The sequence below is a fragment of the Sminthopsis crassicaudata genome, chromosome 1 (assembly GCF_048593235.1).
Source record: "Sminthopsis crassicaudata isolate SCR6 chromosome 1, ASM4859323v1, whole genome shotgun sequence".
Classification (NCBI taxonomy): domain Eukaryota; kingdom Metazoa; phylum Chordata; class Mammalia; order Dasyuromorphia; family Dasyuridae; genus Sminthopsis; species Sminthopsis crassicaudata.
In genome coordinates this window covers 400,486,470-400,505,042 of record NC_133617.1, presented here as the reverse complement: position 1 = coordinate 400,505,042, position 18,573 = coordinate 400,486,470, and the positions used below count along the sequence as shown (strand labels likewise).

General features: G+C 35.9%; 1 protein-coding gene across 3 annotated transcripts in view; it reads left to right on the top strand.

Annotated features, from left to right (window-relative positions):
* Nucleotides 1-18,573, top strand: part of PRKCB (protein kinase C beta) — a 629,528-nt gene that overhangs the window by 478,330 nt on the left and 132,625 nt on the right. For all 3 annotated transcript variants that reach the window (XM_074280025.1, XM_074280027.1, XM_074280026.1), the window contains 2 exons: nt 282-344; nt 7,827-7,965. In XM_074280025.1, coding sequence (XP_074136126.1) covers nt 282-344; nt 7,827-7,965 — 202 coding nt within the window. The remainder of the gene's footprint in view (nt 1-281; nt 345-7,826; nt 7,966-18,573) is intronic.

Here is an 18,573-nt window from a genome sequence, read left to right as displayed (position 1 = left end):
GGGTTCTTTCAGCCAGCTGGTCCCTCAAAGCCATATGTTTTAAAAGGAACAGCTATGTTCTCACACTGTAGTTGGCAGCCATTAGTCTGTTTATTATTCTGCACTGTCAGTGCTATTAAAAGTTACCTGTATAAATACATGTTTGCATGCTGTGTGGCTGGCGGGACTTTAGTACCTTGTATCCAGTTAATTGAATTTTGTGTAATGAGATTTAGAAAGCACTCAACTTTAACATATTTGCTTTAATGGGCCTATTCTGTTGATTTCTTTTTGTATTTCAGATTCTATGCAGCAGAAATTGCTATCGGTCTATTCTTCTTACAAAGCAAAGGCATCATTTATCGGTGGGTGAGCACTTTATTTCTCCTCCCTCCCTTTTTCCTCTACTCCTTTCCTTCCTGTCTCTCATTCACTTTTTCAAAAAAAAAAAAAAAACTTACCTTCAAATTAGAATTTGGTACGACAGCTATCCTAGGGACCTCTTAAATTGTAACTGATTTAACTTGGGCCACACTGGGACTCTCATCTAGCTCTGGGAGCCTAGCGTCTTGGACATTAAATGGGTTTGGTGGTTCTGTTGTGGGGAGGGGCAGGGCTAGATGGAATATATTTCATCCTTGCTCTGTTATAGAGCTGGGACCTCACAAATGGAACATAAATGTTATGTTTCTACTAGAAGAAAAGCAGTTTAGCTGTCATTTGGGTGTGACAGCCTTATCATATCCCAACTATTGGTTTAGAAATAAATGTTTTGAATCCTGAAATTCTTTACTTAAAAGCCTCTCATGATTCCCTTACTGCCTGCCAAATACAATATAAAATCTTGATGTCCTTTTCATGTTCTCTCCAGTTCAGCCAGACTGGATTTGTCTCTCTCTGCCCTCTGCTCTCTTTGTACATTAGTTTGTATTGGCCCATGTTCCTGGAATGAACACTACTACATTTGATAAATCCTTATCACAGCTCTTGGTACATTGTAGATGCTCCATCAATGCTTCTGACTCCCCACACACACAACTAGCTTAAATTTTGGCCTTGGCATTTAGAAATTTGGGTGAAAAGGGAGATAACACTTTTTCCTATCTTCATGATTCATACATGGCTTTTCTAGATTGTCTAGATGTCTAGCTAAGAAGATCACAGAACCTAAGGTGGTTCTTTCATTACAAAGACCCATGTCTGTCATCCTCTTCAGACTACACTGGCTGCAAAGTTCACTGTGGAGCTTCACATTCACAGGGCATGTTGGACACCATTAACACTCTGGTACAAAGAGACCACATCCACAGCTTTGAATGTATTTTGTGGAATAATCATCTCTGTGGAAGAAGAGATTTTCACCAGTAGCCTTTACAGAGAGATTTAGCTTTATGTTTTTTGTCTGGCAAAATGTAATATTAAGCTGAGCACCCCTAAAAAACTGATTTCTGCTCATAACTAGTGTTTTGATGCTTACTGTTGGGGAAGATAGAAAAGGTCCTTGAACAGGATGTCTTAGTCAGACTGCTGGTAGACTAAGTCAGGAGCTAGTTCTGAATAACCTGTGTTTCTAAGGCAGTGAACTGCCAGAATAATATCAGAGTTAAGGAGGTAATTGAGGGACCTCTTCAGAAAGGAAACATAAAAAAACCAAGATCTCTCTTATCAGAACCAGTAGACATGGAACAGAAACATTTGATTTCTGAGTAAAATAGAGGTGAGCAGTGCATCAGTGAGATCCAAAGGGCAAAAAAAATGCCAGGTGCTCAGACACATTTGGCCAAAAAAGGTCTCTCATCATATACTAGGTCATTAATAATTGCTTCTTGATTGAATGAGCATGCCAGCTAAGCTCACCTCAGTTATTTTATTAAATGATCTTCTGCTGTGATCAGCTCTCAGGTATATATGGAAAACAGCTGTAACTTCCCAATGACATCACAGTAAATGTATTTAGAATAATTATGTTTTAGAGATAGCATTACTTAAGAGTCTATTCCAATATAACAAGCATATTATCTTCCTTAATTTCCTCTTTCACCACAAAAACATTCCATTCTCCCACTTTTTAAGTTCTAAAGTTTTCCCTTATCTATGTAAACCAGAAAAGGGTTTGCATAGATCAAAAGGGATCTACTGAAACCAGAGGAAGAAAAGGATCTCTTTACACCTTAAGGCATTGGTCATTAACCCTTTCTCATAGATTCCATAAGCAATAGAATTATATATTAAGTTCCTACTATGTCCAAGACACTTTCCTAAGCATTCAGAATAATAGTGTTGATAGAAGACTTCTTCTGAAGGGCCATGATAATCTAGTGGAGAGAGGAAGGAAAAGTACTCAAATAACTGTCAGAAGGGATGGTAAAATAAGTACAAAGCTGGGAACTCCCTGGTTATGTGAAGTATGAAAAGGGAGGATACATCTTTGCTTGAAGAAAAGACTTCATGAATATGTTTTGCATGGTTGCACATGTATAACCTATATGAATTTGTTTGCCCTATTAGTTAAGATGGGGAGGGAGGATCAAAGAGAATTTGAAACAAAAAATTTTAAAGTGTCAAAACTTGCTTTTACATGTAATTGGGAGAAAATAAAATATTAAATAAATATTTTTTTAAGAAGAAACAACTTCTTGAAAAAAGGGACAGATGTCCCTTTTTAATTGGGAATTAAAGTAAAGAAGCTACTTCAGCAGATAAAGATGACAGAAAAGTCCATTCCTGACATAAGTCAAGGTGTGAGCAAAGCAGTGGTGATGAGTGAGAGCAGCAGGAGCAGCTGAAATGAATAATACATGGCTTAAGTAGAGAATATGTGATGCAATAGAAAACTGGTTAGTAAAGAGCCTTGAATTGCAGCATCTGCAATTATTGATATTTCATTTGGAAGGCAATGGGGAGTCACCAAGGATTTTTAGTAAAAATAGTGGCAAATAGTAATTGCGTATAGGAAGATTACTCATGTGCCTATTTGAGGATGGATTAGAGAGCCTGAAAACAGGGGGAATAAATCAGGTCATTTCAGTGACCTGAAGAGAATCTAAATAATTGCAAAAAATAGTGCAAAGATATGAATTATAGAACTTGACATTTGTCAAATTTGGGATAAGAAAGAGTCAAAGGGGCAGCAGTGGATGAAGCACTGGTCCTAGAGTCAGGAGGACCTGAGTTCAAATCCAGCCTCAGATACTTAACACTTCTATGTGACTTGGACAAGTCACTTAACTCCAATTGCCTCTCCCCATCCCCAACCACAAAACAACAACAAGAAAAGATAATTCACTGGTCTAAACAAACACTCTTTTTTTTTTTAATCATTCAAAAGTCAACTCTACACATGGATATTACCAGATGGTTAACATTAAAATCAAGTTGATTACTTTGAAACCAAAAGTAGTCAGTTAAAATAAGAGCTCAAGCTGACTATAGCTCAGAACATGAGCTTCCTATTACCACATTCAGAATTAAATTGAATAAACTAGGAAAAACCATCAGGCCAAGTACTTCTAAATATGAAGTAAAAGTAGTGAGTAGATTTAAAGGATTAGATCTAGTAGAGAGAGTATCTGAAAGACTGTAGACAGAGGTTTGCAATATTATACAAGAGAGAGCAATAAAAAACAACCCAAAGAAAAGGAAGAGCAAAAAATTAAATGGCTATCTGATGAGGCTTTACCAATAATTTAAGAAAGACAGAATACAAAGGGAAAAGTAGAAAGGAAAAGAAAAGAAAGGCAGAATTGCAGAGAATAGCAAGAAAAGATAAGAAGCTTTTTCTTAATGCAATGCAAAGAAATAGAAGAAAACAATAGACTGGGAAAGACAAGAATCTCTTCAAAAAAAATTAGAAAAATCAAGGCATTATAAAAGACAGAAATTGTAGGAATTTAATAGAAGTGGAAGAGCTTAATAAGAAGTGGCAAAATATGATAAAGAAGATACAAGAGAGACCTTAATATCACTGATAACCAATCTAGAGACAGAAATCCTAGAGAGTAAAGTCAAGTGGGCCTTAGGAAGCATTGCCAACAATTGGGCAAGGAGAGACAGGACTCACTAGAAAAGCCGCTGATGTTGGGAAAGGTTGGAGGTAAAAGGAAAAGGATATGTCAGAGGATGAGATGGATAGTGTCATGGAAGCAATGAACACTAGCTTGGATAGGGCCTGAGATGCTACAGTCCATTGGATCATGAAGAGACCCAATGAAAGAACACCCAGTTCAGACTGGGGATTATACTCCTGATTGCTGAAAAGAATATATCAGGACTCTTGTTGCTACTTTATAAAGGAAGGCAGGGCAGTTGAACTTTGATGATGGGAAGATAACGTTTCCAGCCAGCAATCTAAGAAAAGTACTTGCTTCTTTTTTTTTTTTTTCTGTAGTGATTTAGCCAGCACATAAAATCTTGGAGAAACAAGGCTCATCTGCTAAATGTTTGACAACTGCCCAATAGTAATGCTAATGCAAAGTTAATTGGCCTTGGAAGAGAGAGCCAAATTTGGAATCATTCTGTTGAAACTGTGTAGGTACAAGGGGCCAGCATCCTTGGTTGGCCATCCCTATGGGTCTGTATTCGTTTTCATTATGTTGTTTCATTAGCAAAGTCGCTCGGAAGTGCTTTCAAATTGCTCAAAGTCTTTATCACATAGAGAACACTAAAGGCCCTTGTTGATGGTGAATCTGTGCCAAAAATTCAGTAAAATAAACTTTATCCTTGATAATGATTTCTAAGTCTTTTTTTTTTTTTTTAAATCTCGGTCTTCTCACATCTATTTATCTTTTTTGTGAGGCAAATGGGGTTAAGTGACTTGCCCAGAGTCACACAGCTAAGAAATGTTAATTGTCTGAATCTAGATCTGAACTCAAGTTCTCCTGACTCTGGGGCCAGTACTCTATCCGCTGTGCCACCTAGCGGCCCCCAATTTCTAAGTCTTTAACCTCTTCCTAGGTATAAAAGAAGCCAGATTGGGTCCAGAGTCACTATCTGTTTTTCTGAAGTGTATAGCAACTTAGTCATAAGAGAAATGCCATATTCTTGTTGAAATCAGGGATTTTGGATTTTAGATTCTTGCTTTGATATTTTTTATAACAATAGACCTAAAGGCCAGAACTTTGATTTAAATTATTGGCTTGGAAAGTGAGAAGGAAAGGTACTGTGATACTTCAGATTTCGCTCTCAAAGGCAACTAACTAGATATTAGAAGAAGAGGAGGAAAGTAGCAAAGGAAAGGAAAGATAAAAGAAGTTTAATTGCTGGATATTGTCACAGAAAGGAAACCAAGGCAATTGAGATGTGGGGTCAGCAAGCAGGATCTCTGGGTATGAGAACTTACAGCATAGTAGGTACATAAAAGATTTTTATTGATTGATTAGTTGTAGTCTTTATGACTCCTCCAGCCTCTCTCCTACTATGAAAATATCTGCAAGCAGAAGATAAAAACAACCAGACTTACTTTTCCTGGCAAGGTGTTAAGAGTTTGGCCCATTCTATTGTTGCTCACATAGTTGGCTATCCATGAAGAAGGCAAGAGAAAGAGGCAAGTCAAATATCTGTGCATGAGAGCACAATAACTTTAGTGGTTTATTGATCCTGGGTGGATCAACGCCAAGGATATGACTCTGTGTTATCCTTTGTGTTTTGTGTCTTTGGGAAAAGACTCTAAAATGGGATTAGATTAGATGATGTCTAATATCACTTCCATCTCTAATGCTATGATACAATGACCATTAAAATCTGAATATCTTCTTCCCAAATAGAGAGTTTTCTTAAAACAAAGGGAGAATCCTTAAAAGTCTTTTGAAGAGAAAAAGAAAAAAGAAAAATTCTTTATTTGCTTATACTACACTACAAGGCTCCCAAAGTCTTTTTGGGCACAAGTGAATGCTGAAGTTTTGGAGTCATGGTGGCTTTATGTTATAAGATTAATCCAAGCCTTGCTCTTGTAAACATTTTCCAGGTCCTTTTCTTCTCTCTTGGCCATTCCTATATCAGAGACTGTGGCAGTCAGGTTATAGAACCCTGAAGTCAAAGATTGGGAATAAAATTCTTAAATAGAGTAAGAAAGTTCCAATTCTCTAGCCACTTGTGTACTCATTATTCTGAGACCTTGGGTCTTAATGTCCCAAGCAGCAACTACATGGGCTCAGAATAGATAGAATGTCTGTCATTCATCATCTGACTGCAGAGTCAAGTATATCAAGGCTGATTACTACTGTGATTCTTGCCACAAGTACCTTGAAGTCAGAGGGTTAGAATATGACCCAGGTAGGCTTTTCTGGGTTTGAATCCACATCAGAGTAAATGGAAGCACAAACAAAATTCTTGAAGAATCAACATGAATTTCCTTATAGCAAATAAAATCATTTAGGTATTACTTTTGATAACAAGAGATGAGTGGACTAATCACATATAAAGGACCTTTCTGATTATAATTCATACATAAAATTTCCAAATAGTATCACTTCTTAAATTTGGAGTTCCTGGGCAGTTTTTAAAAATTGAAAATTAAAAAGAGATCCCGTAATCCTTATCTTATTATAAGATATAGTAAATCTATTATGACTTAGTTTACAAGGTCATTACCAAAACAGTATTTTACAAATCATAAAGGATTATAGAATTATTACAATAATGTAAATGAAAAGAATAATAAAAATAAAATCAAATATCATGAAATTTAATGGCCCAACTTGATCCTGAGGAAGAGATGAGAAAATATACCTTCCTCCTTTCATTGGAGTGATGATAAGCGATGGGACATGGTATGTTATGTATGCTTTTAGACACTATCACTGTTATTTAAATTTGCTTAATTGTTTTTTCTTTACTAAAAGGAAAAACTTGAAGTCATGGGGAAGAATGCATACACACTCACAGATACACAGAAAGTTTATTTATTTGTTGTTGTTCAGTTGTTTTTTCCTGTTATACCTGGCCCTCCATGACCCTATTATAAGTTTTCTTGGAAAATCGTGGTTTGTCATTTCCTTCTTCAGCTTATTTTACATATGAGGAAACCAAGGCAAACAGGGTGAAGTGACTTATTCAGGGCTCAATATTCCATCTGTTGTACTACCTCTCTCTATACACACACACACACACACACACACACACACACACACACACACACATATATGAATGTATATATATGTGTGTGTTTATGTATATAGTGTATCTTTAAAAAAATAAAATAAAAATAATTTTAAGGAAATTATGATAGCAATGTTGTAAAATGAAATGATTGATTTTCCAAATCATATCCTCAATTCTACAACCCTATTTAATACCATTTAAAGTGTCAGAAATCCATTTAGAATTATCTTCCCTAGGGCCAGGAGTATTTAGCTTTCCCCTATGATAGGAGTAGGTATTAAAGGTTTTCCTACCTTACCATTCCATTCTGAGTGCATTGTCATGTCCAGGAGAGCAGGATAAGGTTTAATTTGTATAAATATTTCCTTTGGTATAATGGAGAAAGTATTGGGTTTAGGGCCAAAGGATATAGGTTTGAGTTCCAGTTCTGCCCCTTACCACTTATATGATCTTGAACAAGTCAGTTTCTTTAACTCTAAAATGAGATTAGATTAGATGATATCTACTATCACTTCCATCTCTAATGCTATGACATAATGGCCATTAATAAATTTTTCATCTGAATGTCTTCTTCCCAAATGGAGGGTTTTTTTAAAATGGAGGAAGAATCCTTAAAATTCTTTTGAAGAGAAAAAAATAATAAAAAGTCTTTTGAAGACAAAGCAAAAGCAAAAACTCACACAAAAGCATCAATACATGCCCTTTTCTGTTCCAATGAAGGGAAATCTTACTTTGTATTTCTGTTGCAGAGACCTAAAACTTGACAATGTAATGTTGGATTCTGAAGGCCACATCAAGATTGCTGACTTTGGCATGTGCAAGGAGAACATTTGGGATGGGGTGACCACCAAGACATTCTGTGGCACCCCAGACTACATTGCTCCCGAGGTAAGCAACCCCACCACTTACTGAATCATCATCTCTTCCACATTTACTAAGGGCTATGGCCAAGGTGTGCAGGAACACATTCCATACAGTCCCTATTTCTGTGATCTTTGTGGAGGAAATCCCTTCCCTTCAGTGGGGTCTGTATATTGGGTACATCAACCATATGTTATTAAAATCTCTGAAATTTTCCCTAAAATGGGAAAGGAATCCCTGTCATTCCTTGGGGTAAGAGGGAAACATCAATCATTCTGAAAAGGGAGTTAAGGCTTGCTTATAAAGGCTTCCAAAAGCCCCTGAGACATCTGGAAAGAGGAGTCGTGGTGGTAGGCTCCTGGGATAAAAGACAGCTACTCAGTTACATGGTAGTTTGAGCATTGGATTTGCAAGCAGAAAGGCTCTGATTTCAAATAGTGCCTTACATCCTAGCTCTATGATCATTGCCACATCAGTTCACATCTTTCAGCATTCCTTTCCTTCTTTATAAAAATGGGTATTTAATAGAGTAAGAAAATATAATAATAATATTTCTATTTCTCAGGATTCTTGTGATATCCAATATGGTAACATATAAAGCACTTTGCAAACCTTCAAACACAATATATTCAATCATTCATATATTCATCATCATGTTAAAAATATTATTAGGAATTTGAGACAGTAGATAGAGATATTGATCAGACAAAATGGTAGCTTGCCACCATGTTGAGCCAAGGGCTCCTTCTTGGGGACCTTGACTAGGCAAGTCAAGTGGCCATGCCCTGGTTACTTCATGGCCACATAGAGAGGCTATCTTAAGGTAAAATAAAACTATGATTCTCTGTAAGTTTGTTTTGTACTTTTACCTCTGTTAGCTTAATTGCTGGTCTTTAGAAACCCACTTCTGTTCCTATGGTTGTGTCAGAAAAGCAGCAGAAGGATATCAACTGGACATTGCATGCTCTGCTAGTCACAGTAGAGAGAGTATTTGGGTCTGCCTACTAGTACAAGCTTAACAGAAGCTTGTATTTATATGAGTTTTTATCATGTACAGAGTAATTTGCATACATAATCTACTTGATCTTCATAACAACCCTGTGAGGTGGGTAAAGGATGTAATTTTTAATTGTTTTCTATACTGTGAAACATAATATAATTGTTTTATAAGGGAGGAAACTGAAATCCATATGGGTAAAAAGACTTGCTCAAAGAAACTCAGCCTATTAAAAACTATAAGCAAGTCTCAAATCTAAGTCTTTTAATTCCAAACGCATTGGTCTTTCCATGATTACCATGGTTTCTTCTTAATTTTACAGTCTTATCTGTGTGACCCTGGGCAAGTCATTTAGCCCCAGCCTCAGGGAAAAAAAAAATTTACAGTCTTGCAATATGAAACAAGCTTCCCTTTAGGCTCTAAGAACAAATAGCCACATAAATTAATTTAGCAAAAATACATGAGTCCATGCCCAATATACATCAAAGTTTGGAAAAGAAGGGATTTAAGCAAAATGATCCAAGCATCAATAAGGTCCTTTTTCAAGCTGTTGCTGTCCATGGGCATCTGATGCTTCATAATTATGAAATTTGAATGTGTGGGATGAGCTAGTGAAACTTGACTGGGTGGCAATATGGTTTGTGGGCTGATAGGTATGTTGGACCTGCATCTGAGTCTGCCATAAGAAGTCTGACATTTTCTTCCTGTGACTAAGATTTAAATGAACCAAAATGGCTGTAGCATATTTTCCCTAGGATGTAGTGAACTGCAAGCAAAGGTAAGAAAGGCAAAGTGGCTTTTGTAGACACTAGGGAAGAACATTGGTTAAAGTCTGAAAAATGGACATTGAATATCCTAGATTATAATTGAGGAGGGAATCCCTGCTTTCCAACTTGCCAATCCTTTGACTTCTAGGGATCATACTTAATCTACACAACCTAGTGTCAGATATAGCACATCTCATCTATAAATTCATGGGGTCTGACTCTTAGAATCAGACAAACTTAAAATATTGAAATCCTAGAATCTTAGGAAGGGACCCTAGAAGTCACCTAATCCAACTAACTCACCCAATGCCACTTTTTTTTACCTTGATGCCAATCAGTGAAGTCCCATGAAAATTTAACACTCCAATGCATATGAGAACACACAGTATGAGCAGCCTTTTTTTTTTGTCATAGATATAACAATGTTTACTCAAGTTTCTTCAATTTTTTTGTCGTTGATATTTCTCACAAACATGAAATCGGTACATTATAAACCGTAATCATTTCAGCGCCCTAAGTTTCACCTCTCCTGGTGAAACTGAAGCACCTGAAGATGAAAAGATCCGTAGGATACAAATTGCCTTTTTGGAGGTGTTGAATTAGTCATCACGATTCTAAACCCAGTTGTGATTTATGGTACCTGGGAATGTATTTGACATCCTATTAGTTCAGATGATGTATTTTATTCACTCTGGCCACTGTCTAGATTAAGATTGATAGGCTGTTGGCATTTGGCCATAAAGCTATGAAAGATTAATGCTCCTTTAAAATAGCCCAAACTCTTGGGTCTACAGGTCATGGTAGGACTGTACTAGTTATAGATAAAAAAAAGGTAGCTTCAAAGCAGGAGGGAGAGGACTCATTTTTTGCTTAAAATGCAAAGTTGTCAAGCAGGGTCATGGACTTGGCCCATCATTGTTTATTTGTACACTCAGAAAAGGCCTAGAGTTTCTAGAACTTGCCCCAGAAATAGAGGAAGTAGACAATCAGGTTTATAGTAAATGCCACAAAGTCCCTCTGTACTCTTTATTTTTATTTGTGATTAATTTCCGAAGAGTAAAAGAATAATCAGAAGATTGAGGTTCCTCTTACAGTTCTATCACTATGTGACCCCGAACCATGGTTTCCTTAGCTACGTGATGACTGGTCTACATCATCTTAATTTTTTTTTTGTGACATGGACCCCTTTTGATTAACACTGTGGACTCCTTTTCAGAATGTTTTTTTTTAAATCTGTATAAAACAAAACATAAGATTACAAAGAAATCAACTATTTTGAAATGTACACATTAAATGTATAATTTGAATCAATTATTGATTCATCAGTTAAGAATCTCATCCATGTTTTGCACAGATTATCTCATTTGTTCCTCACAACAACTGAATTGTTGTATCAACTAATAGTTGATTTCAATTATATATTTAATGTGCACATATGTTTTGAAATAATTTATTTTCTTTTTATTCCTATTTTGTTTTATGTTATTTATATTGGGGTAACTAAGTAAACAGTGGTTAGAGCTCTGACAATGGAGTCTAGAAAACTCATTTTCTCAAATTCAAATGCAGCCTCACACAGTTATTGACCGTGTGATCCTGGGCAGGTCACTTAGCCCTTTTTACCTCAGTTTCCCCAATTGCAAAATGAGCTGGAGAGGGAAATGACAAATGACTCCAGGAAGATGATTGCTAAGAAAACCTCAAATGGGATCACAAAGGGTCAGACACAACTGAAAAATTACCAACTACAACAATAAATATTTTTTCTCATGCAAATTAAATAGACCCCTTGAAATTTACCTTGAAAGCCATAATATTCCATGGACCACTGTTTAAGAATCCCTTCCATGCTTTGAACAGGTTATCCCATTTGTTTCTCACAACAATGTAAAAGTGGGCCATTAAGGTAATAAAAAAAATTAAGATGATGTAGACCAGTCATCACGTAGCTAAGGAAACCATGGTTCGGGGTCACATAGTGATAGAGCTGTAAGAGGAACCTCAGTCTTCTGATTATTCTTTTACTCTTCGGAAATTAATCACAAATAAAAATAAAGGTGAAAAAATTGAAGCTCAGAGGACTTGATCAATCTTCCTCCAATGTTCATCCAGCTATTGTGATCTCTGAAGTTCCTCTTATCGCTAACATTTTCTTCTCTAAATTCCTTTCCAGATCAAATATACCATCTCCCAAATTTTAAGATCTCTTCTCGCTCTGATATTCTGTGCTTTAAGGTCCTTTGCAGCTCCAACATTCTCTGTTCTCTGTTCTAAGATTCCTTCCAGTTCTAAGAATCTGTAGCTATGAGCTTTAAAAAGCTGAAGCTTTTTTTTTCCCTAGACATATTATCCTATCTTTTATAGTTATTTATTTTCAGCTCCCCATGGAGTCTCCTTTCCCCATCTCAAGTGATGGCCCACATAAAAAAAAAAAAAAAAAAAAAAAAAATACTTCAGAATGGTAGCCAGAGAGATTACCAGAGTTCATGCTAGCAAAGCTTTTATTTTAATCCTTTGAAGAGCTAGTACAGCTTTAGAGTAGATGGTTGGTGGGAGCTATAAGCCCAGTAGGCAAAACATGCCCATTATACACTAGCTAGCACACCTTATAGTCAAGGTCTAACTTTAACCCTCTTTCTGCCTAAACTTTTCAATTCAGTTTTGGAAACTATTTTCCTCCCAATTACCCAACTCCAACTTTTTTAATGAAAGTCAAAGGAAAAATAGCCATCATTATCCAAAATATCAGAATTATACACAGTATGTCAGTAATGCACCTATTTTCTAAATTGAGGGATGCATGTACTAACATCTCCCCATATCCATTAAATTCAAAGAGTTCCCTACTAAATAATTATTCTAATAAAAACCAAACAGAGGGATTAGGATGGCTAAGTTTTGGCAAAATTGTTAAGTCAGAAACTTTGCATTCAATGCCCAGTGCTTGAACTCATAGGATCCAAAAATCAAAAGCCAAAGTACAAGCAATTTGGACTGATTATTATTTATCAAATATGATCCCTGATTTCTTGATTTTGTGCCTATGTCCACGTGTAAGAAATGTCCTGCTAACCCCCATCTCAGACCGCTTGCTGACATATCTTCCAAGTCTCAGCTCAGAATCTATCTCTTTCTTAAAACCATTTTTAATCCTTCCATCTGCCTCATTTGATCTCCTGTTCTGCTTTGGTAGGGTAGCTAAGTTATGAAATAAATAGGTAGTCAGGAGGACTTGAATTCAAATGGATCTCTACACACTTACTAGCAGTCTGACCCTGGGCAAATCACTTAATCCTGTTTGCCTCAGTTTCCTCATATGTATAAAATTTATCAGAGAAGTAAATGGCAAACCACTTCAGTATTTTTGCTAAGAAAACCCCAAATGGGTTCATGAAGAATTGGACATGACCAAAACAACTTAACAACCACAATCTGCTCTTATATTCTTTTATGTCTTTTATTTACATAACATATAAATCTCCCCACCAGATTATAAACTCCCTTGAGGGCAAAGAACATGTCTTATTTATCCTTACTCTTCCCTGGAATCAAGCCCTTACATAAATTAAGTTCTTACAAATAAGATAATGTAAAATTCTGGCTAAATATAAAACATTTTATAAAACATTATTATTGCTATTATCATCATCATAGCTTACATTTATATATTTTAAGATGTGCAAAGCACTTTACAAATATCTAATTTGATCCTTACAACAACCCTGGGAGATGAATGCTGTTATTAATATCTATTTTGTTGCTGTTGAGTCGATTAGTCATGTCTGACTCTTGGTGACTCCATTGGAGTTTTTTTTGGAAAAAATACTGAAATGGTTTGCTATTTTCTTCTCTAATTCATTTTACAGTTGAAAGAACTGAGGCAAATTGGGTTAAGTGACTTGTCCTGAGTTGCACACCTGGTAGATATCTAAAGCCAGTTTTTGAACCCTTGGAGATGAGTCTTCCTGACTCCAAGACTCACTCTATCTACTGTACCATTGAGTCATCCTCTAAAGTTCTAAATAAATATTAATTTATTATTATTTTTAATGTATTGCCAGTGTAAAAATTTTCTAGGAAAGACATGGCCAAGACTGAAATACTGAAGTACTATATGTAAGGGGAAATATAACACATAAGAAAGTAAACAATTTACCAAAAAAAAAAAAAAAAAAAAAGTACAATGAAGTCTTTGTGGATGAAAATTCATCCTCATAAAAAAAAGTTAACAGTACAAATATACTATATACAAGTTTCCCAGGATAATAGAAGTGTTTTTAAAAACCTTATTTATAGATGGCATGAAGCTAGGAGGGATAGTTTATAGGATCATAAGATTATAAATTTTGAGCTTTAAGGGGCCTCAGAGGTCATTGATAGTTTGGATGACAGAATAAAGATTCAAATTTATCTTAACATCCTGGAATGCTAGTGGGGAAATGAGCTGTAACAAGAATAACATTCTCTTTCAAGAATATAAGATTCTGTATTTAGGATTTTAAAAATAAATTATGTATGTGAAAAGCAGGGGAGCTTTATCCTCTGATAAATGGTTGAAGGAAATAGGCATATTTTAAGTTTAGAGAACAGAAAACTTGCATGGGACGTTACTGTTGTTATTCAGTCATATCTGAATCTTTGTGTTTGGATTTTGTATTTTTTTGGCAAAGATATTGCAGTGATTTGTCATTTCCTTCTCCAGCTTTTTGAGTGGAAAACACCCCAATAATATTAGGGTCCCCAGGTCAGTGTCTCAGGTATGGCAAAATTCAGTTTGTCTCCCAAGTTAAAGGGCAAAGATTCATTATGTTGCTAATAACAAGCTAAGTTCCAAGAGAATTTAACAAAGAACCAGAAACAAGAAGATAAATTTATAGGAGAAAGATAGAAAGATCAGGTACTTCAAGTCACTGATATGCTAATTTTATGGCTTAGAGGTAGAATTGAAGAATGGTTTTAGAAGTAGAGTTGAGGAGTATCAAATTTTATGGCTTAGAAGTAGAGTTGTACACTCTTATTAAATTCCGTAGCTTAGAAGTGGAGTTGTACCTCATTATTGAATTCTATGTTTTAGAGGTGGAGTTATACTCCATTATTGGATTCTATGTCTTAGAGGTGAAGTTGCACCCCATTATTGAATTCTATGTCTTAAAGGAGTTGCACCCCATTATTAAATTATATGGCTTATAGGTGGAGTTATACCCCATTATTGAAGTCTATGTCTTAGAGGTAGAGTTGTACCCCATTATTGAATTTTGTGGCTTAGAGGTAGAATTGCACCCCATTATTGAATTCTAAGGCTTAGTTGTCTCAGAAACTTTGTTATTACTAACCAACAGATTGTTATCTGATAGCTAGAATTGTTTGTGGAACTCTCAAAGCTGGATAGCCTTAGCTTATTGCAACATCCTCCTTAGGAGCTATACCCACATCAAGCTCATTTTACCAAAGTTGAGACTGAAGTAAATAAGGTTAAGTGATTTGGCTAAGGTCACACAGCTGTCTGAAGCTGCTACGTGAACTGAGGAAGTCTTCTTTACTTCCCAGCATTCTAACCCCTGGGCCACCTGGGAAAGCTTATCCAAAGACTTTTCATGTAGATAGAGATATTTTGTGTTATTCCAGAGGGATGTCTTCATTAAATATTAAGAATATTATAAGCTACCTTACTTCCCCAATGGAATGAGCTGTCTTACAAAATATTGAGCTTCCTATCAATGGAAATATTCATCCAACGAATAGCTTACAAGCTGTAATTGATGTTGAAGAGGGAATTGTTCTTCCTAGGAGGTTGGACTTAATGACTTTTAGATACCCTTCCTATAATAAGATTCTATGGTTACAATTCCTCCACATAGATATATGAATTTAATTCAATTTCACAAGCATTTATTAAGTGTCTAAATAGCCCTTGGCAGAGAACAAGCCATAAGCATTTATTTAGTGCTTAGTGTGTTCAGGTCTCATGTTGAGCCCTGAGAGTACAAAAACAAGCAAAAAGAAAGAGTTTCAGCCTTAGAGCAGTTTATAATTCAGCACATTAAAAAAAAAAAAAAAAAAAAAAAGCGATATAGTTATGGGAGGAAGGGGCTGAAAGGAAAATACCTTCTAAGGATAGTTGTGTCCAACTCTATAAAATCAGAAGCATAGCTGGGAAGGGAATGAAGTCTGGCCAGCTTGGGCTGGTCCTCAAAATGGAAGCTACTGGAAGCTTATGGGAGCAGGGGTCAGAATGGCTGAGGGATAATTCAAAGTGAGAAGACCTGAAGTTCTTAGAAGATATTTAAGTCATGATGGGAAAGTGTAGAAATGTATCCGGGAGGGGAATTCCCTAAGATGAAACATGTAAAGATAGTTTTTAATATTCACTTTCTCAAAACTTTGAATTCCACATTTTTCTCCCTCTTTTTCCCCTTTCCCCTCCCCACAATATCAAGCAATCCAATAAAGATTAAGCATGGGCAATTCTTCTAAACATATTTCCAACATTTATTATGCTGTGCAAGAAAAATCAGATCAAAAGGGGAAAAAAAATCACAAGATGGGGGGGGGAGGGAAATACAAGCAAATAAACAAGAAAAAAGTGAAAATACTGTGCTTTGATCTGTATTCAGTCTCCATAGTTTTCTCTGGATATGGATGGCTCTTTCTATTGAAGTATAAAGGGACTGCAAAAGGTTGGGGTCACAGATCAGTATCATGAGGTATCTCAAAAGAATTTGCAGACTTGAACCCATCTCCAAGTCAAGGGTCAAAGTTTATTGTAATTATAACATCAATTGAAGCAGACTAAGTTCCAAAAGGATTTAGCACAAAATCAGGAGCAAGAAGACAAATTTATAGGAAAAGACAGACCAGAACTTCATGTTATTTATTTGCTAATTTTATGTCCCAGAAGTAGAACTGAGGAGTGGTCTGGTATGCACCTCACCATTTGTCACAGAAACCCTATTATCACTGACCAAAATATTGTTAATCTGGCAGTCAGCAAACTTTCCAGAACTATACTATAGTATCACTAAAGCTAGGAGACTTTAGCATCATTGACACACAAATTATTAGTACAATAGCATTCCTAAAGTCTAGGGACCACAGGATTGCTGCTATATTTCTCCTAGAAATTTCACCCTATCAAATTGGAATTGGCTTGGATCACTGAGGTGAAATTCTTGAAGGAATGGATCACTAGACTTAAACCAGTCTGGCAGTTCATTCTCTGATTTCTCCCCTTCTATAAAGAACACCCCATTGCTAAATCAAAGGGCTTCAGAAGAAATAAATAATGTCAAAAAATGTCTTTACATGACATTGGAAAAATATAAAATAATATTTTTTTCAAAATTATTTAACCACAGCTCATTATGTGTTGTGAATAGGACCAATACAAATCAAAGAGTTAGGTAGAAAATAAATTAAAAGAGCTGCATTTGTGTAATGCTTTAGGGTTTGCAAAGGGCTTTATGCTTGATCTTATAGTCTTTAATCTTGCAAGGTGAATCATACTACCCCTTCCTGTGCCACCCAATTTAAATGAAACTGAGAATCATAGAGAATAGATGATATTATTATGATCACACAACGAATTTGTGTCAGAGGAAGGATTTGAATCAGTTTTTTCTGGTTCCAAGACCAGGCCTCTTTCCAGTATCCTCATTTTCCTTTCTCTAACTTCCAGAAGACTTTGTTTTTTCCTATAGTATAATGTTCAGTAGCCAAGTTCACCAATATTCCTTAATTACCAACATTTTCATCAGTGTAGTGTTTTCTTTGTTTTCATTTAGTGAGACCATGTCTTTTATTTGAGAATGAGAAAGTGAAAATGGAAAAATTGGTTGACTTTACAGAAATTCATTTCATAGTCAATTTTAATGGAAAGAACCTTTTTCAGGGTAAAAGCAAGTAATACCAGTTTATTAAATGTTAGACAAATGTTTGAGAACATGGTCATTCATTTCAACAAATATTTATTAAACACCTACTATTTGTGCTAGAACTGGGGGTTCAGAGACGAAATGAAAGAGTTCCTGCTTTTAAAAAACTTACATTCCAGTAGGGGATGAAGTATGTACATGAGTAAATACAGAGTAATGAGAAATTATTTCAGAAGAAAAAGAGTATTAATGACTGGAGCAGTGAGGAAAGACCTCTTTTTGCAAGTAAATACCTGAGCTGTGCTTAGAAGGAAGCTAGAAATTCTACAGGATATAGATCGGGGGCAGGAGGGGAAGGGAGTGCAGCTAGGATATATGGATGGATCCATTTGTACAAAAAGCATGAGGTGAGCTCTATTTTTGCCATTGCCAATAGGTCAATTTTACTATAATAGGTATTGTTTAAAAGGGAGAAATGGGAAATAAAACAAGACAAGTAGATGTAGCCAAATTGTAGAGGATTTTAAGTGTCAGACACTTAAAGGGACAGCTAAGTGGGACTGTTGAGGTTAGGAAAGGGACTCCAAAAGTTTGGGATCACAGGCGGTGTCATGAAGTGTCTCAAAAGAATTTGCAGGCTTGAACCCATTTCCTGGTGAAGAGGCAAAGCTTATTCTAATTGTAATGCCATTTCAAGTGGTCTAAATTCCAAGAAAATTAAGCAAAGAGGCACATTTATCTAGTTCTTCATGTTATAGATATGCAAATTTTATAGCCTTAGAGGTAAGACCAAGGAGTTATCTCAGGAGTTTGGTTATCACTGACCAACAGATTACCTATTTAATAGTCAAGACAGATTGTTATTCTTAGATTGGGTGTAGGAATTCCCTGAGGCAGATTCCAAAGCCAGAAGATTTAGAATCACTGACTTATTGTTAGAACAAAAGCCCCCTAAAGTCAGGGGACCTCAAAAACATTACTGTCTTCCCTAGAAGCTATA